Below are 26098 nucleotides of genomic sequence, written 5' to 3'. Positions count from 1 at the left end.
GGTGCATGCTTGTGCCCCTCCTATTCAATCTGTGCATCTCAGGTCTTTCTCAGCCCTTGATGAGTTGGTGTCCCATGCCCCGAGTCTTGGTGGTTTTCCTCTATCCAACATCTTCTACGTGGATGACCTGCTTCTCCTTAGTAGCACACAAGTAGGGTTACAAAGATGAATTGACCGCTTAGGTGTTTATTCAGAAGAAAACCAACATATCTCCAAGCAGAGCAAATGGCTGCTCAACGAATCCCTAATAAAAGAAACAAACACCTATGTCTATTTGGGGTTCAAGTTAGACTTGAGGGCCACTCATGCACTGCAAAAGGAACTTATTAGAGGGAGCACAGTGGCCCTAAATGTAGCCTTTTGGGCCCTAGCAAAAACCCTCTGGGGACACAGTCTTTAACCCACAGTAATTAAGTCAAAACTGATCCCAACTCTTTTATACGGAGGTGAAATACTGTTAGGTTTAGATGCCAGCCTACTGGACAAACTCTTGATACAAATCTATAAGTGAATTTTCCAGCTGCCGAGGTCCGCATTGCCTGCACAAGTCCGACTCAAGTTGTCACTGGCAAGATAATTCCTATCCAGGTCAGGGGGTTTTGTAAAATGCTGTCACAAGCTGAGAAGCGCCACTAAGGACTCACTAGCTTATTATGTTTGTGACAAAATCAACCCAAGGAAGGAAAGGTGTATTTAAAAGGTACTTACAGGACTGCATCGAGACACTTAGCCCCAGTGAACTTTGTCAGTTAGACATAAACAAACAAGTCTTTAAGAGAATGGTAAACAAAAGCATCAGGCTGAAAGGTTGGTGGGATTGCAAAATAACTTTAGCCAAGCGAGCACATGGATGGCTGGTGCTAAACTTGTATGAGGAGTGACAGGGTCAGTCCTTCTTTGAGGCCACCTAAGCTAATGTAAGTGAGACTGGGGTGCTCCCTTCCCTAGACTTTAAGACCAAATGACAGAAGAAAGAGAATTGGGAGGACCTTAGGAGTTGTTTATGCCATCATACAAATGCCCCCGCCTACCCGTGCAGTGGAGGGCCCTGCTCTGGACCAAATTCAGTGCCCTAGGAATAAGAACCTGCAGATCAGTCCCTAAATTTTCGGAACACTAAGTTGAATATCTGTCAGGTGCAGTTCGTTTAAATTTTTTACAAAATCTGGTTGAGGCCAATGACCTTGCTAACTACGGGCTTAGGTCCTCTGTTCTAGGAAAGTGCAAATGGTGGGCTGTGGGTGTGCACCCGTAGGTGTGTTGGTAGGTGTGTAGTAAGAACAGCAATGCTTTTACTCCCTATCCCACAACGATTAGGACTTGCGGTTTCAAACCTACTATGCACTCTGCACATTATTGGGTTGAGCACACTGGCCATAAGCTGATGTCAATTAGGCTGCCCTTCATTTAGCATTTTATCATGTGTGTATGGCTGCTTTGTTTTGTTGCTTAAACTCTAGCTCTGGTAATCCTTGAATTTATGGTTACTTGCATGATAATACAGTTCAGATAGGGAAGAGAGAAGCAGTTTTTGACACTTTGGCACAGCAGCATCCACCAAGCATCTTATTCTGCATTATGCTCTTTGTGAAAATGACAGCTGAGTTCACAACTTTTAGGAGTTGCATCACTACCTCTTACACTGGGAGGATTTTCCCAAATCACTGTTATTACATAAGGTGGCTCATAGGGAGGCCCACCTGGAGGACCCCCTGCTTTGCACCTTTAACTTTATAGTACCATAGCAATGCTGGGTCTTGTCCCAGATGTTATGGGGAGGGAGGCAAAGGGAGGCTCAGAGGAGGCTCCCCTAGGAATATGTGTGATGCATCCTTGTTTTTAAATCTTAATGGAACGGTATGCCAAATGCATGATCTGTTTCTCTTGGTTTTAAGTTTATGGTTTTTATTACCTAATAAACTCTACTTTCACAGTAACTAAAACATTATCTATCCTGGACATTGTGTTATGTACATTAGACAAGAAAGTGAATTCAAATTTGTCAATATTTCATGTCCTCCCAGCATCAAACAATGCTCTAGAAGAGATAGCAAACTTTAATGTCTTATGAGATTGATCTGGTTTAAATTTAAATTTGGATTTTCTATCTGTAAAGGGATCTTTCAGCTGATTAAAACTGCCAGCCATAATGACTTTGTAATTAGAAATATTTGTAGGTTTTTTCTTTCTTAGTGTACAAAAACTCAGTGTCGAATTAAACAGGACCACAAACATTAGACAAACTCAGTTGTTTGTTGTCCAGAGTAACATTGACCAACACCCATCTGCCAGTAGTTCACAATCTTCAAGACTTTTTTACTCAGATGGATAAAGTGATGAAGGGAAAGCTCCTAGACAAAATAAAATGGAGACTATGGAGTCCACTACTTCAGTATTGGTTTTAAAATAATTTTGTTTGTTTTAGGAATAACTATTTTTGTTCCACTTCACATGTGCACGATGTGTGGAATACAGAGATTGGCCCAGCCAGCAGAATGCTTAGGGCTCTTGCATTTACTACTGCTACTTGCATGCATTCTTACATCTGCAAGTGTATGAAATGAGGCCATGAACTACACAGGAACAGTGGGCAAATGTATCTTCCTGTGTTGTGTGTGATAATAACAACTAGTGTTAACAACTGTTAATTGCCATTTTCCTTTTTTAATGCTAGCTTGCATTTAACTGTGGTCCAGAGTTTTAGGCTGGGCAGTTACCAGTAGGTAATAGCAGGTGCTCCTCCCATAAGACAAGGGCAATATCTTTTAGAGGTCAGTGTTGTTTATTGTTTTGATATTATATCATAATGTAAGTGCAGGTGGCATAACACTAATCCTTGATGTTTTTTTCAACTAAACCCTGTAGCTATCTGTGAAGAAAACGTAATTTGCTATCTTTCTTTTCCAGGTGGAAACTATTGGTGATGCCTATATGGTAGCATCTGGCCTTCCGAAACGAAATGGAAATAAACATGCTGCAGAAATAGCAAATATGTCTCTTGACATCCTCTGCTCTGTGGGATCCTTTCAGATGAGACATATGCCTGATGTGCCCGTCAGGATACGTATAGGTTTGCACTCAGGTAAACAAGCATTTGTTGTGTTGATTTGATTACTTGGATGTTGGACAGACAAGGTTATATATCATCCTTTTGCACCACAATAATTTGTTTTTGAGAAAAAAACACACTGCTCTACCATGGTAGACAGCAAACAATAACTGTTGAACATGAGATACTTGAGTAACCTAGTTAAAACGCTGTTGAGAATACAAAAGATGCAAAACGATACTTAATTGAAAAGCCTGGCAACCCAGTTATGATGCACCTTCACCCTCCTGTTTTCTGAACAGGTTTTTGTTGGCTTTTCGACAGTGTGCATTTCAAGGGTGCTGGTGCACCCTGCGTGCAGCAGCATTGCTGCTGGCTCTAATATGAGCCGTGAACAATGCTGATGCACCTTTCTTACTGGGCAGGTTTCCGCCGGTCAGCCCAGTGGGAAAGTTGTAATTGGGCCAGTGACGCGGTCACCAGCACTGCAGCGACCTCCCCGTCGGTAGTTTGGCGGACGGATGTTTCCATCCACCAAACTCACAATCAGCCCCTTAGTGCGCACAGACTGTCTCTGGGTCACATGACTGGGTGTAGGTGGGAGTTGGGCTTTGTGTATTCTTCCTAGACAGACACACTCAATAGAGAGCTTAGGTATGCCTAGATTGGTCGCCACTGGCAGGATGGGAGGGGTGATTTGGGCACAGCCCTACTTACACTTGAATAGGCTGTGCACTTGAATGGGGGCTGCATAGAACCTGTAGTTAGTCTGGGTCCAGGGCAAGGAAGGCAGAATGCCTGGGGACTTGAGAGGGAAAGAAGTGTCTCCCACTTCAAAGGCAGAACTGAATATAAATATTGGGTCTCAGACACTAACTCTTCCGTACACTTCTGGACCTGTGGATACTCTGCCAGGAAGAAGGACAGCTGTGCTACTGAAAGGACTGCCACCCTGCTGGGTTGTTGCTTTGCAGGACAGTTGCCCTGCTGCCTGCTGTCCTCATGCTTGGGTGAGAAGGAATGGGCCTGCAGCTGTTGAACCCAGGACCCCAAAGTGACTCCAAGGGCTAGTTGGCAGGCTTCCTGCTGGCTAGAGCCTGAGAAACAGAAGGATCCAACAACCTTGAAACTAGCATTTGGACTCTGCCATCTATCACTCCTACTCTGCCAAAGGGTGCCCCCACAGTTCTGGACCCTTGGAAGTGGGCCTAAATGTGCTCTGCTGGCCCATCTGTTGGACTAGCAGAACCAATGCATTTCCTATGCTGTGAAAGTTCTCCCAGCGAAAGGACTCCATATCGCCCTTGCAGACAGCCTCAATAAGAAGCTTCAACAACAAATGCAAATCTCTCATCTGTGTCAGCCTCAAGAACGACACATGTTCTCGCATCGCAGCCTCACAGCTCTTTTGAACTGATACATGACTATGTGACACATCCTGTCAAGCACTAACCTGTTTGTCCCACGGAGACACAATGTTGACCAAGCTGCTTGGTCCCAATTCCACCTGAATGTTGCATGCCTCCCACTTAAATACACATGATCGGCACCACAACGTCCTAGGGGATAGGGGATGGATGAGAGAAGGAGAGAGACACTGGAGTCGCAGGACAGGATCTGGATGCCTAGTAATGGTTCTTGAAGAGACAGTCTTTCCAATGATAAATAACACATCAGTCAAATAACTAATATCTCATAACCCATGTATACTCCACTGTTAAACTATGATGTGCAAGCTAGATGTAACTGTTGGGGTCCCCTTTCCTGCTTTTGATGGATGGCTCTCCCTCTCACTAGGAATTTTCAGAAACAATGTGGATTACCTGTAATTAAATAAGAACCTTGAACCTCCTATACTGTCGATAACTACTGCCACTGCGATCCCAGATACGTCGCTCATCACCTTAATTAAGACTACTTAGATGTTCCTTGACATTCAGTGGATATCTTGTGTGTTCACCTTGAGATTTCCCAAGATAATGACTCACTCGACTCATAGACATTTACATAGATAACAATAATTAGAACAAACTCTCAGGGAATTAGATTCCCAAGATATTCATGGGTTAATCATTGTACTGTGCTAGTATTGCAAGGAACGCAATTCAGTGTTTAAATCACACTGAAAACATAGGGGTGATATCAAGGATTATGGTTGTATTACTTTGAAAACTTAAGGTTAATCAATAGAGTTTAGCTTTGTGAACAACTGGCTGATCACCGTTACATCACAGCGTAATTTCGAGCATGGAAAAGATAAGCTTCAACTTCGTTAAAGCGCCAAACATGGAATGTTCTGCATCACCAGCGAAAATTTGTAATAATGCAAATGCCACTTTGGAATCAGCAATAATAACCATATTTAAAGGACATCGTATTGCTAACAACAATAGTAATTCCACATTAAACTCAATAATAATAACTGTATTCACAGTATATCGTTTTCTTAATGATTGTTCAATAGAAACTCCTTTCTGTGGTATAATGCAAGCAACTACAATAAGTGTTATAACATGACAAGCGGCAAACATCCCAATGATCTTAAAACCCCAAAATGTGCCCTTTTAGGTGCATCACATCCTGGAACATGTGCTTATCAAGTTTCAAGTCAGCAAGTATCAAGTTTTAGCAATAAATATTCTTAAATAGTGTGCACCTTGTTACTGTTATTTTAAGGGATAATTCCCTCGGTCTCTTCTTCTTCCAGAAGCGGCCTCCAAGATGCTGGTCAGAATAGAACATAAAGATCAAAAGTGGAGGAGCAGCAATTCCTTTTCTCCAGTCGGTGACCTTTACAGCAAGCAATTTACTCAGGCCGGGTGTGGTTTAAATACCTGCTGCATCCAGCAACTCCCAATCTGAGTCATAGGGAGCCACACCCAGTCTGAGTCATAGGGATGAGGGAGGCTTGTGCAACATGTGTTCCCAAACAAGCATTGGTCTCTAACAAGCATTAGTTCCAACAAGCATTGGTCTCTGTAAACAAGCATTGGTCCATGCAAAGGCAAATGATCAACTCAAAAGTTTTTAACTGGGGCATATCCTGTTCTGCAGGCTCGACACACCCTAGACACTGGACATTGCATTGCAAGCCCTCATTGACAGGATTCTCAAATTTGATTGGACCTGATCTTAGGTTTGACAAACAATACTCTCTCTATCCATTTGGTTGGAGGAGGACATTATGTCTGCCATCCTGAACAACAACTGTCTGCCAGATTTAGAGACTATCGCCAGTCCAGCAGTGATCGCTCTACTTTGACAGGAACTGCCATCATTTTTTATATTTTTATTAATGTATTTAGTAGGTTTACATTGCACTCTTTCCACCAGATTGGCATTAAGGCACTTTACAAGAATAGCGAGAGATACTTATATAAACATCACAGTGCAACAGGCCATATTTTGCTTTATCAGGTTCTATGAAGAGATAAAACACATACTAGCAAAGAGATGCAGCTGGGGTGTGGGGAGGGGAAAGGGAGCCAAGAGGAAAAATTGTGATGAAAGAGGCAGGCAGAAAATAAACTGTTGAAGGTGAAGGCAGGAGGGTGAGGGAAAATGAAAATGTGAGGGGTTGGTGGGGGTCAAAGTCGTGATCAGCCACGACACCGCCGAGTTTGTCACTGGGGTGCTGATCATGACTTTCCTTTCCACCAGTTTTTTCATGGCAGGGTCCCTGCCGTGAAAAATCTGGCAGAAAGGCAGAGTTGGGGGCCACATGGGGGCCCCTGCACTGCCGTTGACCGTGTTGTGGGCAGTGCAGGGCACCTGAGGGAACTGAGGCGAATGCAACTACATTGTTTCCAGCAGGGTGACTGTCGGAAATGTCAAAATAAGACGTTTCCGCTGCTCATTCCAGTGAAAACATTGTAATACGACGGTGGTGAGGCTGTTGCTTTGACGGCCACATCACCACTGCCAAATTTGAGTTATGGCTGTTCAACCACCCAACTCGTAATCAGGCCCTCTGTAGGTTTTGATTAATAATGGTGACTGAACTTACCAGAAATTGTAGTACCTTACCTGAGCTTCGAGACTGGTGATCTGGCAATGAAGGGAATCCATGGTAGTATCCAGTGTTTGACACATGACACTCATTCTATCCAAAACAGACTGAGCCTGAGGCATTTCTGATTAATCTCTATATAATTTCAACAACTGTGTACACTACCCAATATCTATATTCGCAGGCTTCAGCTGAATGCAGTTTCCCCAATCAATCTATCTAAAATATTTACTAATCATGTAGGCTTGTCATTCATTATATCTCCAGTGTGTCATTTGATTGAGCAAAAACTATTGGAACTGTGCTTCAGAAGTAATTAGCAAAGGAGTTGCGTGTAGAGAATTTATATTTCATTAAATACATTTATCAGCATTAGTCTGTGGGCTTTGGCGAGACAAGCTATGAGTTACTATGATTGTAGAGAATAGTAGTGCTGGAAAAGCAGATTCTAAATGTATTAGAAGCTCATCTAAGAGCTCAGGATTATTTTATTTTTTTTGGTTTCTTGGTTTCCTAATAAATGTATATCCTAGATGTGAGAGCAACGTTCATGTTAGACTGTAATCTTTTTTACATTTGCACCTGTTGGAGTATTACTGCCCACTTCTTTGTGAGTTTTAAATTAAGTTTTTGATACTGTGCAAGTTACACAAGAATGTTAGCAGTTAAAAATTGCACGCTTGGTATATTTGCTTTTCCAAAAAAGCAAATAATCACAAAACATATTACAGATCGGAACCCATGGCAAACTCAATACAAATATATGTTAAATATATGTCAAGTAAAAGGTAGAGATTTTTTATGTTTTCCTGCAACCCCGTGGAAAGCAGGCAAGAATGATGAAATATAGTATTCAACTTTGAAATATGTGTATTTTATTATGTAAGAATGTCTGAATATTTTTCATCTAAATATAGTCTTCAATATTCCTTCATTGAATAACATTATTCTTTGAATCTGGATGTGAGGAGCATACAGGTGTATGTACCTTCCAAAAAATGTGCACTGCAATCTCACATTTTTAAAGTCTTATAAAGTGGTATTCAAAAGCTGCACTATATACAAGGGAACCCGTGTACAATGTAGATCTCATGATGACAATATTTAATTTTCAGGGCCATGTGTGGCAGGGGTGGTGGGACTGACCATGCCACGCTATTGTCTGTTTGGAGACACAGTGAACACTGCCTCACGAATGGAATCCACAGGACTGCGTGAGTACTGATTTGGTTGGTGAGAAGCAATTACTCAAAAGGGGCATGATTACATGTTTTTTCAAATTTCTCCTATGCTTGTACACAATCAGTATGAGAAGATGAGTCAATACTGGAGCATGTATTGAGTGGAAAAAAATACTTAGCAGTATAGATTATACAAAAACCATCATCACTAGTAAAACTTCATGTAACATTGGGCCTGATGACTTGCCTAGTAATATCCTACAAGCAGAACGTAACCAGTAGGACTTGACACTGGTGTCAATCTTTTGTGCTATTTAGAATTGAGCATAATTCCAGATACGTAGCCAGGCACATTATTATTGTCGATGTATTTGAAAAGGTAACAAGACTCAGGACCTCATTACCAGTTCGGCAGAAGGGACGGCCTGTCCTCCAAACTTCTGACGGGGAGGTTGCAGCCTTATTGGCTACCTCCCCGCCGGGCCCATTATGACTTTCCCGCTAGGCTGTCAGGCAGAAACCACGGTTTGCACCCATCAGCCCAGTGGGAAAGTGTCAGCAGCATTGTTGCTGGCTCATAATCGGCCTGCAGGGTGCACCAGCACCCACGCAATGCTCACTGTCTGCTAGGCAGCACCCCCCTGACTTGATTGTGACCTGCACCTGCCGTCAACTCATCAGGATCACCGATCCCGTCACTAGACCACCAGACTCGTAATCAGGCCCTCAGTCTTCTTGTCTAAGATTATTGGGTATTATGTCCACTCCTATGAAAATATTTGACTGAATATTTCTGGCAAGACTGGACAGATGGATGGAGGATCAGAGAATGCTGTCTTTTAATAAAGTCAGCTTTAGGTCAGAAACACCAATGGTCCACGCAGTATTGGCATTGATCATCATAACAAGGCATAGACTTCCTGAGCAATCAGTGCCTTCCTATATTGCATTTGTGGACTACAGATTGCTACCACTGATAGGGCAAAACTATGGAATATGCTGCTCTTAAAGGCCTGCCATGTTCGCTTGTTCTTATAATCAACAAGATCTACTCCTATTGGCATATCAGGTTTTCAGATCACAGAGGTGGAACCATGGTGAGTTTTGATCCAGTCGGAAGACAAAGTGTGCTTTTCTTCCATCCCCATTGCTTAACCTCCACACCAGTATGTGACATGTGATGTGTTAAGTGTTTGACTTTTTCCAGCAATATGTACTGATAACCCACTGGGTACTTTAGGCTATGTTGATGATATTCTTTTTCTGGACAGTAACCCATTAAAGTTGAAAAGGGCTTTGACTCTTGTATGTCAACCTGAGCAGCATAATTCTTTGTCAATAAACCACACAAAAATGCAGATGGTATGCTTTCGCAGATTGGCCAAAATGAATTGATATTTAAGTTACAAAAAGCTGCAAACAGTAATCAGCTACAACTACTTACATTAAAGGATCAATTACAAATTTAACTAGACTCAATAAAATTATAAAAAACATTTTTTTATGCAAAAAAGTGCTCAATAAAATGTAATTCTGCTTTGAAAGTTACACTATAGTTACAAGACTGAGAACTCATAAGATCAAGCTGATTCCTCTGCTTACTTATGGGACTCTCATCTGGTTGTCACGTGGCCCAGCTGCACTGCATGTAACTATGATGGTATTCCTAAAACATCTCTGTCAATCGCCATGCCAAACACAATTATGGCATTTAGCTTTTGATTCTATCTAAGATCACCGCGGTGCCGATACCTCATGTCAGCAGTAACATGGCTTGTTAAAGAAACTTACTATAAAAATGATACCTTTCTATATTTAATGTTTGCTGACATGAATGCACAAAATCATTTTGCTTATGACCATTATATTACATTCTGTCATGATGCAGTGAAAGTTGTGGATTGGGTAGAATTATTTCAACAGACTGGTACATTGTACAAATATTAAGAAACACACTAAAACACTCCTACTGGTTATATAGTTATCCAATATATGCAAGTCATGTTCTACCAAATCATACAACCAAACATCTTGACATATCCCTATGACAAAAGTGTACCAAAATTGTCTCAGGAGTCTTAAAAGACTGTGAAATGCTAGAGCATAGACAATTAGTTTCTGTCATGCTGGAATATGTAGATTTAGGGCCTTCTTATGAGGCTGGCGGTCTGATGATTTCTGTGGTGGTCAGACTGACACAGCTGTGGCAGTCCAACTGCCAAATTACGAGGTTGGCAGACAGACCTGCCAACCTATGGCCGTTCCCACCAGGGTCAGTGAGCTTGACCGGCTGACAGCAGTCATGTTCTCATAATCAGTCCTGCTGATTACAACCTTGTTCTCTGCCAGCCTTTTCACGACTGTCTGATGCCACGAAAAGGCTGGCAGAGATCAAGTGCAGGGGGCCACAGGGGTCCCCATGCCCAGAATCTTAGACAGCGCACTGTCTGCAAATGTGAAGCAGCAAAACACATGCTGCTTCACATCTAGAGATAAAATACAAAGTTTTTAATTTTTATGTTTAAATATCAAAATAACTATCCTTTTCTTCCAAACACAGATCCAAAATATTTACATTTACATATTCTTTCTTTAAGCCACTGTTACTTTTTTCCCACATGTAAATGGGAAATCATTTTATACATACTCCATATGAGATTTGACGTTGGTTCAGCTTACACCACTTTTATGCCCTCTATGGCTGACCTATCAATTTGTTAAATATGCCCATTTAAACACAAAGGAACTGATGTGTTCTTTGATTGACAGACAAATGCAACGAGTACCCTGTCCACCAAACCGGCGGTCCGCCACCGTACTTAGGCTTTCCATTGTCAGAACCCTTGTTGACTTTGTCAATAAAAAGCTTCTGTAGAAATCTAGTCTGACAGAGTAGAGACCATCCTTTGAACAGCATTCCACCTGCCACCCTGATTAGGGTGAGTAGAACTTGATAGAAAAAAAACAAATAATGACCCCCGTACTAAAGGGGAAAAAACGCTGGGTTGGGGGGCTCATTATTTTTTTCAGTAATTCTTTATTGAATCTTTAAGTGCTGAACAACACAATTATCATTGCATAGAATGATTGCAAAGTTATGAGATAGGTAATAACATGTCAAGGCCATCTATATATTGGCCAATGCCATTCAACAGACAGCTGGTAACAACTGCCTACTGCTACATTAGCTATAGGAACACCCCAGTGTAAATCAATTAATTCAGACCAGTCTGATACACCCCACATGCAAGGTTTAAAGAGTCAACCCTAGCACTGTCACAGCAGGGGGTAGCCACCTCCTGAACTCCCTCTGTTTCAGGAACTCTATTCCACCTCCCCCACCCCCTCTGGGTCCTTCAACATAAACTCTACCTCGGGCTGATATCATTCTACCAGCACCTCTAAAAATTGTGTGTTAGTGTCAGTACAACAAGTCCCAGTTTCTTAGTATGTCACGAAGCTGACATATTGTCTCTATTATTTACTATTGTGTGAGCATTAGCATTCTAAACACCAGATTAGCAGCCTTTTTGGGGCAATTGTGCTACATGTACAGTATACCCCTCCAGACAGAGATGCTCCGTTGCCCTATAGTGCATAAGTCATGTTCATGCAAGTATGCTTTGAGGAGTAACAGTGCCAGTGATAAAGGGATCACTAAGTTGAGGAAGGAAGGAATAGGCATGTGCATATATAAGGAGGACCCTTGATCACCTAGGGTCCCTTACAGCGGGGCACCTTACCATGCCCTGGTGATTTCATAGTCATCAATGCTCCCTACTCTGGAAGTTTAAAAAGGTGTTCTACATCAAAGCACCAAGTATTTTTTTGTTTTTAAATAAAAATATAAACTTTGTTAAGTTTGTTGAGCGACTATCAAAACTGATGACAGCTGTCCACCAACCTTTTTTACCTTGACAGGAACACCTGTGACAGTGGTTCCTATGAAGGTACATAGATCAATTCTGGGTTGGTGGTGATCCATAGCTTTGGCAGAAGGTAGTCCATCAGGCAGTGGAGATAATGTGCTCTGCCATCCTGATGGGTGGAGTACTATCAACCTCTAGTTCAGGCCCTTTTGAGAAGTACACATGCAACTAGAATCAGTTTAGTGGGTCTCAGCTGCCTATGGATCAAAATAGCACATGGCCAAAGTCCCAGAAATTAAAAAAGAAATCAGGCATTGTTTGGAGTAGACAACTGAGCTTTAAATGAGCGGCCACTTGGCTGTAATTTGCAGAAATTTAATGGGACAAAGTTTCAGCTGAGGGTTGGATGTCAGAGAATAACTAGGAGGCACGTGGGTTTTAATTATTTTCTCATCAAGGTCCCCAGACTATGGGAAGATCTAGGAGTAGGAGACATAGGCCCTCATTATGAGCTTGGCAGTCCGAGGACCACCAATCCCGTGGTTGCGGTTGGACCTCTGCACTCCTGGCAGTCCGACCACTAGATAACAACCCTTGCAGTTGGACTGCAAGGGGACTGCACTACTGCCAGAATCATGGGTCCCGAAGGGGTGGTGGCGGTCAAGTCGTGGTCAGCAAAAGCGCCCTCTTTCCACCGGCCTTTTCATGGGAGGGTCCCAGCCATGAAAAGGCTGGCGGAAAGCCAGTGCTGGGGGCCACATGGGGCCCATGCACTGCCCATGCCTATGGCATGTTTTGCCCTGCCAGCACCCTCTGAATGCACGGTCAGCTGTGCTGTCCTTAGGAGAGCGGAGGCCAATGTCTTGGTACTGTTTCCGCCAGGCTGACAGTGGAAACATCATAATACGATGTTAGCCCCATGGAAACATTGTAATACGACTGGAGGGGACTCCAACGGCATGATGGCAGCCTCCTCCCTGCAGCTTTGGCAGTCGGCTTGTCCGACCGCCAAAGTCATAATGAGGTCTTTATAATCAAATGAATGCATACCAAGAGGCAGGGGTTTAAGCATTTCTCCATTTTTTTTTTTTTTATAAATAAATATAGATACTCCTCGGATTTATTTTGGTGCTTGTTTTTATTCACTGTGGGTAAACACAAATGTGACAGCCCGCAAGCGAAGCAAGCAGTGGCAAACACTTATTGAATATTCATCTCAAACCAGCTTGCTTATATGGACCTGAAATTTGAATTAAGAAACCTGATCAAGCTTTGTAAAATGATCTTTAAAAACATGGTTTCCACAGAGTAAAGCTAAGATGCCACATGGTTTTGAAAAGATCACGGGCCTTCCAAAAACCTTTGGGACAGATAGGCGGTCATTCTGACCACGGCGGTCGGCGGTCGCCGCCCGCCAAGCGGTTCCCGCCGAAAGACCGCGGTGGCCATTCCGGCTTTCCCGCTGGGCCGGCGGGCGACCACCAGAAGACCGCCGGCCGGCCCAGCGGGAAAGCCCCTTCAACAATGAAGCCGGCTCGGAATGGAGCCGGCGGAGTTGCAGGGGTGCGACGGGTGCATTGGCACCCAGCGTGATTTTCACTGTCTGCAAAGCAGACAGTGAAAATCTTTGTGGGGCCAGTGGCATGGGCAGTGCAGGGGCCCCCAGGGGCCCCACGGCACCCGTTCCCGCCATCCTGGTTCTGGCGGTGGACACCGCCAGAAACAGGCTGGCGGGAAGGCGGTCGGAATCCCCATGGCGGTGCTGCAAGCAGCGCCGCCATGGCGGATTGCCTGGGCCAGCGGGAAACCGCCGGCTCCCCTTTTCTGACCGCGCCTTTACCGCCGCGGTCAGAATCGCCAAGGAAGCACCGCCAGCCTGTTGGCGGTGCTTCCGCCACCCTCCGCCATGGCGGTCATGGACCGCCAGGGTCAGAATGACCCCCATAATTCCCATACAGTGTGAAATACTTGTTGATTAAAGCAACTATTTATTATTTCAATCTAAGCTCAGAAAACAACACACAGAATGCACTAATGCAAAAGAAAATACATCAGCTTCAGTAATGTACTCCAAACATATCAATTTATACAGAAATTTGAAAGGAAGGAAGATTGCATGAATAACCTTGACTTGAGTGACGAGTAAGGACTGAATCGTGATATTAAGTGACAGTCCACAACGAACAAAAACAAGTTCCAAAATAAAACTATGCGGTTTCTACCTATTATAATAAGAATTGGAGCATTTCAGACATAAAAGATTTTTGTGTAGGTCTTTTTATTTAAAATAGATAACGTTCAAGTAACTGAGCTGTCGCTGAACTTAGTTGCAAAGCAAAAGACACCACAGGCATTCAAAACAGAGGAAATGGGACCATTAAACTAAGTAGCACGTGAGAACCATAATGCAACTCTCCAAACAAAATTCGCAACAAGCATACATAAAGTTGATTTCCTGGAAACATTGTTACCCTTGATCCACTGGGCAGAACAAAAGGCAAAGCATGCTACAATAATCTAGGTTGCTAAAAGTTAGAATTGATTTCTAAATTACTGACTTGTCTTGGAGGGAATGATGAGGCTGCAATGATATTGACCATTCTGAAATAAGTGATTAATTTTCACTTGGGGGTGTCTGAGTATTCATAAATATTATGGTCATTTCACTACAACAGGAAAGGATGAAAATGGAATGCAAGTTGGGTTAACTGATAAATCTGCGGTATCTATGAAAGAAAGTGTGGCAAGGCTAGAGTTTAGCTCCAGTTTTGTGTAATATTTGTATTTTTGTATTTGTATTCTGTCGACATTTGTTGACATATAAATATCCCTGCACCATTACTTCTTTATGCAGGCAATGCAGCAGTGGTGGCTTGCGTGAGGGAAAAGGGGTGGGGCGGCGCATCCCGTGGCAACAAAAAATGATAAATTTTAAAAAAACTTACCTTACGCACCAGTCCGACCTGGTCGTCTCTGTTCCTTTCCTCTAATGCAGACACAGGCTGCCAGCCTGCCTTGCGTCCAATCCTAACTCTGCTTGCATGCTGCTGCCAGCATGAAAGCAGCATTAGGACTGGACAGAGCTTCCAGCCAGGGCACTCCGAGGCAGAGTGGACGTTTCTGCCTGCTGTCTCCAACCTGGCAATGCAGTAAATGGTTGGGGAAAGCCCAGTGCGCATGTTTGTTTGGCTGGCCCGAGACAGCCGGCCAAACATACATGCGCACTGAGGGGAGTGCTGTGCACTCTCCCTTTGTGCTTGTCACAGCCCCATAGCCATACCCTTTTGACTATAAAATAGTATAGTAAAAGTTTTGCAGCTGCTGGTGGGGGGCGACGCTCCTCTGCCATAGCGGAGGAGCGCCCCTCCAATGCTGTGAGGACTGAGTGCAGAATTACATCATTCTGATAAAAGCATTTGGGATTTTTGACAAAATAAATGCTCTTAAAATTATTGTGTTCAAATCCAAGATGCTTTCATGGGTATGCAAAAAACATGAAATTGCAGGTTCTCAGTAATCGGTCACAAACATGACCACGTGACACAAAATTTCACTAGTTAGGTATTCCTTATCTTGTCTGTGGGAAAATGGGACCACAATTTATTTATAGTAAGAATATCCTTGCAATTAATGCATATGAACTGAGTCATTTGTAGTGAAGCTTTGGGGGCAGCTATTTGAGTGCCTTAACTGGTTACAGTGCTTAATCAATTCTATGTGCACTGCGCGACGCTGAATTCATACATGGAGGAGAAAGGGAGAGATTTTATTACTTAAATTCAAGCAGAAGCAATTTTAGAAGGGAGGCAGCTAAAATAAAGCCATTTTGGCATTAAAAATCGTACCTGAATCCGGCCTCTTGGCCTTTATGTAAATACTGAAGATCTGTACTGATAATATCGATTTAGAAAATGTTCACGAAATCTCCCTCACATCTTCTCCCCTCCAAATTACAATTCTGTGGTCCAAAGTGAGAGTCCAGTTATGAAAAAAGAACCTACAATTGCTGGACTAGAGACAATCAAAAAGTTCCTCTGTTACTGTATAGTAACCTGGTAAGCAGATAAAGTGCAAAGACTGTTTTGGGTGAAACAATCTAAAATCTTGACATGGAACTTAAACGTCCCCAATTCATGACAGACTACTTCGTCTACAGCCAGACAGTGCCTCAGCAACAAAAGCCTTTATTGGAAATTCGTTGTTAAAAATTTCTTTGAATTCACACATTTCAGAGGTGTGGTTATGAATTATTTTGAGATCAGAACTGTCCCAAAAAGAAGAGAGAAGTCTGCAAATACGATGCGTCCAACTTGCACCCTATATGCAAGCAATTTATTTTAGGCCTAATGCCTGCAAGTTATTTCAAAACAAAGTGATTGATTTTCTAATGCCTAGGGGTTATGTCCCTTACCTGTTACACCCTGCCTAAGCACGTATAGACTTTTAGCTAATACTGCAGCTTCAACTTTATAACATGCTATTGATCCCAGAGCCTTTACAGGCATTTAGGCCCTCATTACAACTTTGGCGGTCTTTTAAAAAGACCGCTGAAGCTACGGGCGCCAGTATACCGCCAGTGCTGGCGGTATATCTGGCTCCCTATTATGACTTTTCTGCTGGGCCAGTGGACGGAAACAGCGTTTCTGTCCGTTGGCCCAGCGGAAACGTCACATCAACATTGCAGCCGGCTCGTAATAGAGCCGGTGGCAATGTTGATGTGCAGCGGGTGCAGCAGCATCCGTTGCGCATTTCACTGCCCCAAATTCGGGCAGTGAAATGCGCGATAGGGCTGTGCCTGGGGGCCCCTGCACTGCCCATGCCAAGTGCATGGGCAGTGCAGGGGCCCCCAGTGGCACCCCGAGTCGCCCTTACCGCCAGCCTTTCCGTGCACTGGGGATTATGGTATGTTGGAGGGGCCGGCGGTAAGGCCGTGGCTAATGCGCCACGGTGATAATTGCTGGCGGAATACCGCCAGCCTGTTGGCGGTGTTACCGCCAGCTTACCGCCGGCCGCCAGGGTTGTAATGAGGCCCTTAATGTGGCAGGTAGCCCTCCACTATGTCAGGTCCCACAAAGGCTTTGGGTTCCATGGAGAATAACCAGGTAGGTTTTAAGATCTCTGTCTGCCTGGTGTAGACCCAACAGCAAGAGTATAGCAAATCAATGGTCCTGGATGAGTTTTCTCTTGGAGTTTGTGGCCCATTTCTGTTCTTTCCTATTCGGAAATTGACAGGGTTTGAACGGTTGGCCTGAAAGGGAAGGTAGGCTCCCTAGGGTGGATCTTCTGATGCACATTGACAAAAAGGCCTTTAATGGATGGACTGGCAGTCAAAGATTTCCAGCAAGGTAACCAACTGAGACTCAGCTGGTGAAAACTTGGTGCTTTGACTTCCCGTAAATGGGACATACGAACCTCAAATTTGGCGAATGTGAAATCTGCAAGTATAGAAAAAGTCTATATGACCCTTTACCATGCAGTAAACTGTGGACATGCCTTGAGTTATGTGGACGCCTTATTTTGGCTTTTGCCATTTTAGTGAGCAATGTGTGCCACTTACTTGCATCACTGTGTTTGCCTATTTTTAAATTAGTTTGTTTTGGGGGCAAAGATTTAAGACTTAAAGACGTGATTGCTTGTCAGTGTTCCTAATTCAAATTACCACCTGCATAGGCTGTTTTCTTTTCTCTTGCTTAGGTCCTTAACCCTCTCTCTTGTATGATCCATATTTCTGGCTAGGCTGACGAGCCATACTCACTAGCCTAACCATCATTCTTCCTGTTTCTGGGTTCTAATGTCAGCCCCATTTAACAGCGTGCTAGTTGTTGTTGTGCTACTTGCAATATGCAGACCCGCTGGCGACTGTTTAAGGCACTCTGCAGCACGCCCGCTGCATGTGTGTCTGCTCCTATCCACATACCATTCATGCAAAGTGCCATATATGATACCTAGCTCTCCAGCTGCTGCTAACTTAGTCAACCTTATCTTTGGGTAAGTTCTAATCACTTTGTATATTCCTGACAGCAATTTATTTCTCTTAACTCCCCTCACTTTGCCTGTATTCTTAGTTATTGACAAGAACATAGTTGATAAGACAGTCAATTACGCTACTTACCCCTTCCTACACTTTTCAACCAGCGCTACCTTATGCAATATCTTTCTCCATTGTTCCTGTATTGAGGGATATGTCCAAGCTAAGTGTATAAATTTGCTGTGTCAGGCCTGTTTCTGTCACAACTGGATCTACTTCGGATCCCCATCTGGAATAGGTGTAGATGTGTATTATACCCTATGGTTAAATTCAGGATGGAGAAGCCCATGTCTACCATTGAGTGATGTTTCTCCTGTCGATGAACAGTTGTACTTCCACTCCTCATCACTTAGGTGTCTGCTGAGGTCTTTCTCCCAGATTACTTTGGAATGAAGTTCCACTGGAGTGCCGTTTTCTCTGTCATTTGTGTGAATAATTATATAAGTGGACCAGTACATTGCACACAATTATTGTTATCTGTAAAGCGTATTTACTATACCTTTGGTGACCAAGCACAATATAACTATGTTCCAAAAATAACTAAATGATAAAAATGAAGGTATAAACAAAATCTGTACAGGTTGATTTTTCTTCTAGTGGAACAGGAAGTGCGATTCAACCTTATGGCCGTAGGCGAACTGATTCTGGTAATAACGTGAAATATATAAAATTTAATTCTGTGATCTCAAATACCATCCACAATACTTCTATATAATCAGCAAATCTTTGTTAACTCCACACTCAGTGCCTTTAAAAACATTCGTTATATATTTGAACGTTTTGTTTCAATCTCGCTTGTGTCTGATATGTTTAAATGTAATTTGGTGGCTCTGACTTCAAATTCTTTGTTAACTTTACAGCGCACACTTAACCCTCCAGCGCTAGAGTTACGCTATACAATATCAAAATAATTCAGTAAATATTGATCTAAATGCCAATAAAAAAATATTATAGAAGTTTCCCTATAGATGATTCCTTCAATCTTCTTTTTTTACAGCTTACCGAATTCATGTCAACCAAAGCACAGTGAGAACACTCCGCACTCTAAATGAAGGTTATAAAATAGAACTCCGAGGAAAAACAGAATTAAAGGTAAGTAACACATAAGAATAGAACCCAATGACATTTCCTTCTGGATGATATCTGACCCAAGTACCTTGCAAAGAGAAAACAAAAATAACATTATGCTTGTATTTGTATTCTGTACTGCCCTTAATAAAAAGGATCCCTCCTTACTCTGAACAAATGTCACTGGGAAGCGAATAAATCAGAGAAGTCAAACAGTGAAACCAATCATTTTGGACCTCTGGTGGATAAGTATTTCAAATCTTAGGAGCACTGATTACAATATTGGCCATGGTTTTAGGCGGAAAATCTTACACCTAATGAATGAATCCCAATGAAAGTAATTCATTGAAAGATGGTCTGCAGTCATACATGTTGCTAAAAAGACGGGGTCTGAAAAATTGAGCCCAAGCGGTCAAAAGTGTGAATCACATTAATAAGGCAACCTTCTACAGGCATGTTAAGAGTGATGCCCAATTAAGCTTCAAGGTCACCCACAGTATACATCATGCCAATTGAGTCAAAGTCAGATTGCATGTAAAGATGTCACTTGGAGCCGGGTGGTCACTTAACTGTGACCTCATGGGGCTGTGTGATGAACCTCTCTCTTTCAATCTAAGAATGAACACCAAATGTGTCTCATGGGATTGAATACATGTTAAAAATGGAGTTAGACCAAATTCAGTTGATTTCTCTTTACTGTATTACTGCCTCTGAACTCAGCCTCATTCAGTGAAAACGTTCAGGGCTGAGTTGTAAATCTATAACTTCATTCTAGACTTTTCTGAGAACTGATTAAACATGGAAAAAATACAAAAAGCAGAAGACATTGCTTGTACTTCATTAGTACTGTGGCAAATGGGTCAAAATGGGCTTCATGGAGAACCATATACCATAAAAAAGCATGCATCCCACTGAGAAAAATGTAAACATAACCTCAAGTCACATTATGTCCCAGGCAGGTGGTCGAAATAGTTTTCGTGGATCTTAGGGCCAGATTTAAGTAGCCTTTTGCGCCTCGCAAACGGCGAAAAATGCCATTTGCGAGGCGCAAAAGGCCTCACGCGATGCATTACCACATTTTGCGAGTCTGTACCGACTCGCAAAATGTGTTTCAGACTCGCAAATAGGAAGGGGTGTTCCCTTCCTATTTGCGAGTTGCACCGCGTGGTAGAGTTGATTTGTGACCGCAAAAGCGGTCGCAAATCAACTCGCAGTTACCATCCACTTGAAGTGGATGGTAACTCATTCGCAAACGGGAAGGGGTCCCCATGGGACCCCTTCCCCTTTGTGAATGGTCACAAAAATATTTTTTCAGAGCAGGCAGTGGTACTATGGACCACTGCCTACTCTGAAAAAAAACCGAAACAAAAAGGTTTCGGTATTTTTTCTATTTGCAGCTAATTTTCCTTTAAGGAAAACGGGCTGCAATAAGAAAGAAAAAACTGCTTTATTGAAAAGCAGTCCCGGACATGGTGGTCTGCTGCCTCCAGCAGGCCACCATCCCCGTGTGTGCCTAGACGCGCTATGGGGTCGCAAACTGCGACCCACCTCATAAATATTTATGAGGTGGGTCTGTGCGACCCCATAGCGAGTTGCAGAAGGTGTCTGAGACAACTTTCTGCATAACATTTTGCGAGGTGCAAATTGCGAGTCGCTGGGACTCGCAATTTGCACCTCGCAAAATGTTTTCTACCTACATCTGGCCCTTAGTTCCAAAAAAGTGTACAATAACTGCAATATGTGAGGGTTAAGCCCACAGTCCGATTCGAAGCATAAAGAATATAACATTTTATACACTTTTGTAGAAACCCGTCCAGTATGCCAGATTTTAACCATGTGTAAATTCGGTAGAAGGGACACATATGTTGGCTTTTCTGTGAGAGGCACCTGCACAAATAGGTGAATATCTAAATACGTGCATGCCTTTCATTATTCCCAAATCCTTTGCAAGGAGGTTCCCATCACACAAATGAGTGCAAATTTACGCATGTGTAATGCAGGTGTAAGTGACACTATTTGGGATTCAAAAGAGAAGGGAACATATTTTTTATAATGGATAAACAATAGAAAAAATATGTGCAAATGCAATTTTATACATTACTTATTACTGTCACATAATCCATACAGAAGAATTCTGCAGGATTACATTTTCACAAGTAAATACTCCACAAAATATGTGATCATTATAGATTTTTAAGGAATTGTTTTTTAAAATGGTGTGTTAGACAAACATATGTTCACAGTGTAGGAGTAATTCTTTCCTACTTTTCCCAAAACCCTTTGTGATTGGACCTTGAATAATTATATTCATTTCCCAATGCATTCATTTAGAAATTGTCCACTTTTAAACAGTTTTGGTAGGGAAATACTTAAGTCTTCAACATCTGTATATATTTTAGTCTTACTTTCACTTAAATTCCCAGTTATTTTCCAAAGAACCAGACAGTACTATTTCGAATCTTATTTGTAAACAAAGCCCTATAAGTACTTCTGCTCCAGAAGGCATTTGTGATTCTTGCATTTCTGAGAAGCAATTATCATCCACCAGAACTAATGGCCTTTGAGCATAAAGTGATTTCACAGGTGCAGTACCCTACGTTCTTGGGCCTATTCACCAGCCTATGAATGGAAGAAAGTGCTGTATAAAAATAATAACAAACACAAAGGAAAACAATATGCCTCACAATTGAGGTACGAATTAGATGTGCTGTGGATCTAGAATGAGGGCAGGCTACCCAGACCTGTACCACAGTGTCCTAGCTTTGTAAACCACGGGGGATACAACTTTGAAATAGACACATAAGATTGCAAAACAGGTTTGATGCTAGAATATTACATTTGTTGACATTAAAGATTTTTTGCTGTTTGCTTAAAGCCACATATGGATAAATCATAGTGTGGGTAAGAAGAAGGATGTATTGAGTGCTAATTTGAAGTGGATACTATGGGTAAAGCTATCCTAAAGATCCTAAAGATGGTTGCCTAGCAGCCTGTGTGACAAAGGAGGAATACATGATGCTCTAGTCCTCAGAATTTGGTAGAACATCAATCTAGTCATCTGTTCAAAATGGAGGGACAGTATGGTTTTGAGGTATATAAAGAGTTCCGAGTTTCCATAGAACATGGATTGTTGCAAGCAAGTAATTAAAAGCATCTAATTACAATGGAGGCGTACTGGTAGATGCGCAATGGAAAGCGCAAGAAGACCAGCCTTCAAGGTAGGGCTGGAAAAGCAGCCCACCTTTGATGAATCATCAGTTTCCATATAAAAATGTGGAAACTGGAGTGGTAAAGCCTTAAATATGTCTGTTTAAAAAAACTTTAAAAACAGGAGAAAAGGACAGAGGCAAGCACATTCACTTTATAATGAGTGGTAAAGGGATAGTAACAAGCAAACCAATTCAAAGAATAAAGGAAATCATGTTGGAAATATAAAGGACAGTGAAAAATGAAAGTCTACTAAAATGTGAATAAAAAGTCAGAAAAACTCCAAACATCCATAAGAATATATGTAGGCCATGAAAACCAAATGAAACAAAACCAAATAGAGGCTTAAACACTACCTCATTCACCAAAATCAAATGTGTCCACAATGATTTGACAATGTCAATAATGAAGAGCCTAATATTTTTTATAACAAAGAGGACAGATGTGTGAAGAACGAATCCCACCAAATCTATTTCAGGCCGTGGCTGAAGTGTAAGACTAAAGACTGACAAGTCACCAGTATTGGACAAAAAAAACAAAAACCTTTCAAGAACAGCAAAAAGCAGTCGTACAAACCAGGATGAATTCACCTCGAAGGAGCTGATTTGACTCTACCAAACCACAAATCTAGCCAGGTTTAGATGCCATTATATGAAAACAGTGTCAATACTATTTTGTTATTGTAACACAGAAGTACCTGAGATTGTAAATCTACCCGTGTCACTTTTGCAGATCAAACAAAATCTAAAATGAATTCCTAGAAAATAAAACAATTCAAAATTACCAAAGTGGGTAGGAATGAATTTCAACTAGCAAATTACCTCAGGATGTAAAGGGATACTTCAATAGCACAACATTCGCATGCAGTCAGTGATCACTCCATTGGAATACCCCTCATCATTATTATATTTTAAGAATTGTTTGCACAATGTTCTATACAACCTTCTGAATCCCTATGCTAAAATGTTCCCACTCTGGCCATTCACAGAAGAGCCATTATCTGATCTTTATCTTGTTATCATCCATTGCTCCTAAAAGCTGATGCTTAGTAAAAATGTGCTACACTATTTCTTTGAGCTACATTTTCTCTCTGAGCAGGATGCCTTCATAATAAGCAGTGGGCACAAGATAGAGGGGATTGCCCATATAACCTCACATAACCTCGGCTTTAAATAGTAACAGAAAATAATTTTTACTGGTATATATAATCTGCATATATGTGTTTATGTTCTATGCTGTGTACAAATTGTACATATATAGGTATTTAGGGATTGTGGGGTACATTTGATGTAATCCTACACAGAGACACCATCAAAGTCACCACCAGCTCCCAAGACACTGTCAGCAATACTGAACACATGCACTTCCTCATCCACATCAACAACTCCACCCTCAGAGGCACACTAATCTACAGACCACCCGGACCATGCCCCACCTTCTGCGACACCATCGCCGACAGCATCAGCCCGTACGCCCTCACCTCCACAGACTACATCACATAGCCTACAACCACACCACCAAACTCCTCTGGACAGACCACCGCTGTGTCTACTTCTCCTTCACCAAACCCCCCACACACTACCATCAACACACCACGCCCTACCGCATGTGGGACAAGATCCCCACAGAACGACTAAACTCCCAACTGGCCCACAACCACCCCACCCCAACGACACCAACGCAGGAGCACACAACCTCTCCAAATGGATCACTACCTGCGCAGACACACTAGCACCCCTCAGAAAACACATCACCACCCGCAACATCAAGAACGCCCCATGGTTCACCCCTGAACTCCAAGACTCCAAGCGCAAATGCCGCCAAGCTAAGAAAATATGGAGACTAGAACTCTCCTCAACCAACTTCTCCACCCTCAAAACCAACATTCGCACCCATCACCAACTCATACGCACTGCCAAGAGAGAGCACTACAAGACACGTCTTGACAACAAGTCCCAAAACAGCAAAGAACTCTTCACCATCATCAACGAACTTGCCAAACCCAAATCCAGCAACATAGACCCCCCACACACACAGCCCCTATGTGACGCCCTTTCCAACCACTTCCTCCACAAAATCCTAGACATCCACAACAGCTTCATATCACACACACCCACCACACATACCCCTCTCTCACCTAACTCAACCCCCACTCAAGACCCCCCCACCACACTATCCACATGGACCCCCACCACACACAAAGAAACCGAAAAAACCATGAACTCCATTCACCCCAGTTCCCCCTCCGACCCCTGTCCACACCGCATCTACAACAAAGCTAGCCCTACCATCGCCCCCATACTCTACAACATAATCAACTCCTCTTTCGACTCCGCCACCTACCCAGACCCCTGGAAGCACGCGGAAATTACCGCTCTCCTAAAAAAAAACAAGCCAACCCGGAGATCCTCTCCAACTACCGCCCCATCTCCCTCCTCCCGTTCCCCGCCAAGGTTACAGAGAAATTGGTCAACACTCGCCTATCCCACTTCCTCGAAGCAACCAACACCCTTGACCCCTCACAATCTGGGTTCCGCAAGAACCACAGCACAGAAACCGTCCTCATCGCATGCACCGACGACATCAGGGCCAAAGTCGACAAAGGCGAGACCGTCGCACTCATCCTCCTAGACCTCTCCGCAGCTTTTGACACCGTCTGCCACCACACACTCCGCACATGCCTCCACAACATAGGAATCCGCCACAAAGCCCTAGACTGGCTCTCTTCCTTCCTCACCGACCGAACCCAGAGAGTCCGCCTCCCGCCCTTCCACTCCAACACCACCAAGATCACCTGTGGAGTACCCTAAGGGTCCTCCCTCAGCCCCACACTCTTCAACACATACATGATCCCCCTAGCCAACATTCTCCGAGCACACGGAATCACCATCCTCTCATATGCAGATGACACCCAACTCATCCTCTCCCTCACCCGCAACCCCACCAGCGCCAAAACCAACCTACACGCCGCTCTCCTAGACACTGCCAACTGGATGACCACTAACCATCTCAAGCTCAACTCAAAACCGAAGTCATCATCTTCGGCCCCAACAAAACCACATGGGACAACTCCTGGTGGCCCATCGCCCTAGGCCCCGCACCCACCCCTGCAACCCACGCACGCAGCCTCAGCATCATCCTCGACCCCTCCCTCTCCATGACACAGCAAATCAATGCTCTAACCTCCTCCTGCTTCCACACACTCCGCATCCTAAAAAAATCCTTCAAATGGATCCCCCCTGAAACCAGAAAGACAGTCACCCAGGCACTCATCAGCAGCAGACTGGACTACGGCAACGCCCTCTACGCCGGCACCACACTCAAACTCAAACGCAAACTCCAAAGAATCCAGAACACAGCCGCGCGCCTCGTCCTTGGCTTCCCCCGACACAAACGAATCTCACCACACCTCAAATCCCTACACTGGCTCCCCATAGACAAGAGAATCACATTCAAGATCCTCATCCATGCACACAAATCCCTCCACAACACCGGCCCAACCTACCTCAATGAAAGAGTAAACTTCCACACTCCCACACGCAAGCTTCGATCAGCCGACCTTGCCCTAGCCACAGTCACCCGCATCCAGCACACCACCACAGGAGGCAGGTCCTTCTCCTACCTCGCCCCCAAAACCTGGAACGCCCTCCCCATCGACCTACTGGTCTTCAGAAAGAACCTCACAAC

General features: G+C 43.2%; 1 protein-coding gene across 2 annotated transcripts in view; it reads left to right on the top strand.

Moving 5' to 3' along the window:
* Positions 1-26098, top strand: part of LOC138249793 (retinal guanylyl cyclase 2-like) — a 361038-nt gene that overhangs the window by 292827 nt on the left and 42113 nt on the right. For both annotated transcript variants that reach the window (XM_069203899.1, XM_069203897.1), the window contains exons 15-17: positions 2908-3082; positions 8174-8272; positions 19134-19228. In XM_069203899.1, coding sequence (XP_069060000.1) covers positions 2908-3082; positions 8174-8272; positions 19134-19228 — 369 coding nt within the window. The remainder of the gene's footprint in view (positions 1-2907; positions 3083-8173; positions 8273-19133; positions 19229-26098) is intronic.

This window comes from Pleurodeles waltl, chromosome 8 (genome assembly GCF_031143425.1).
Source record: "Pleurodeles waltl isolate 20211129_DDA chromosome 8, aPleWal1.hap1.20221129, whole genome shotgun sequence".
In the NCBI taxonomy this organism is placed as follows: Eukaryota; Metazoa; Chordata; class Amphibia; order Caudata; family Salamandridae; genus Pleurodeles; species Pleurodeles waltl.
Note: the sequence above shows the minus strand (reverse complement) of the source record. Positions and strands in the feature narration are given on the sequence as shown.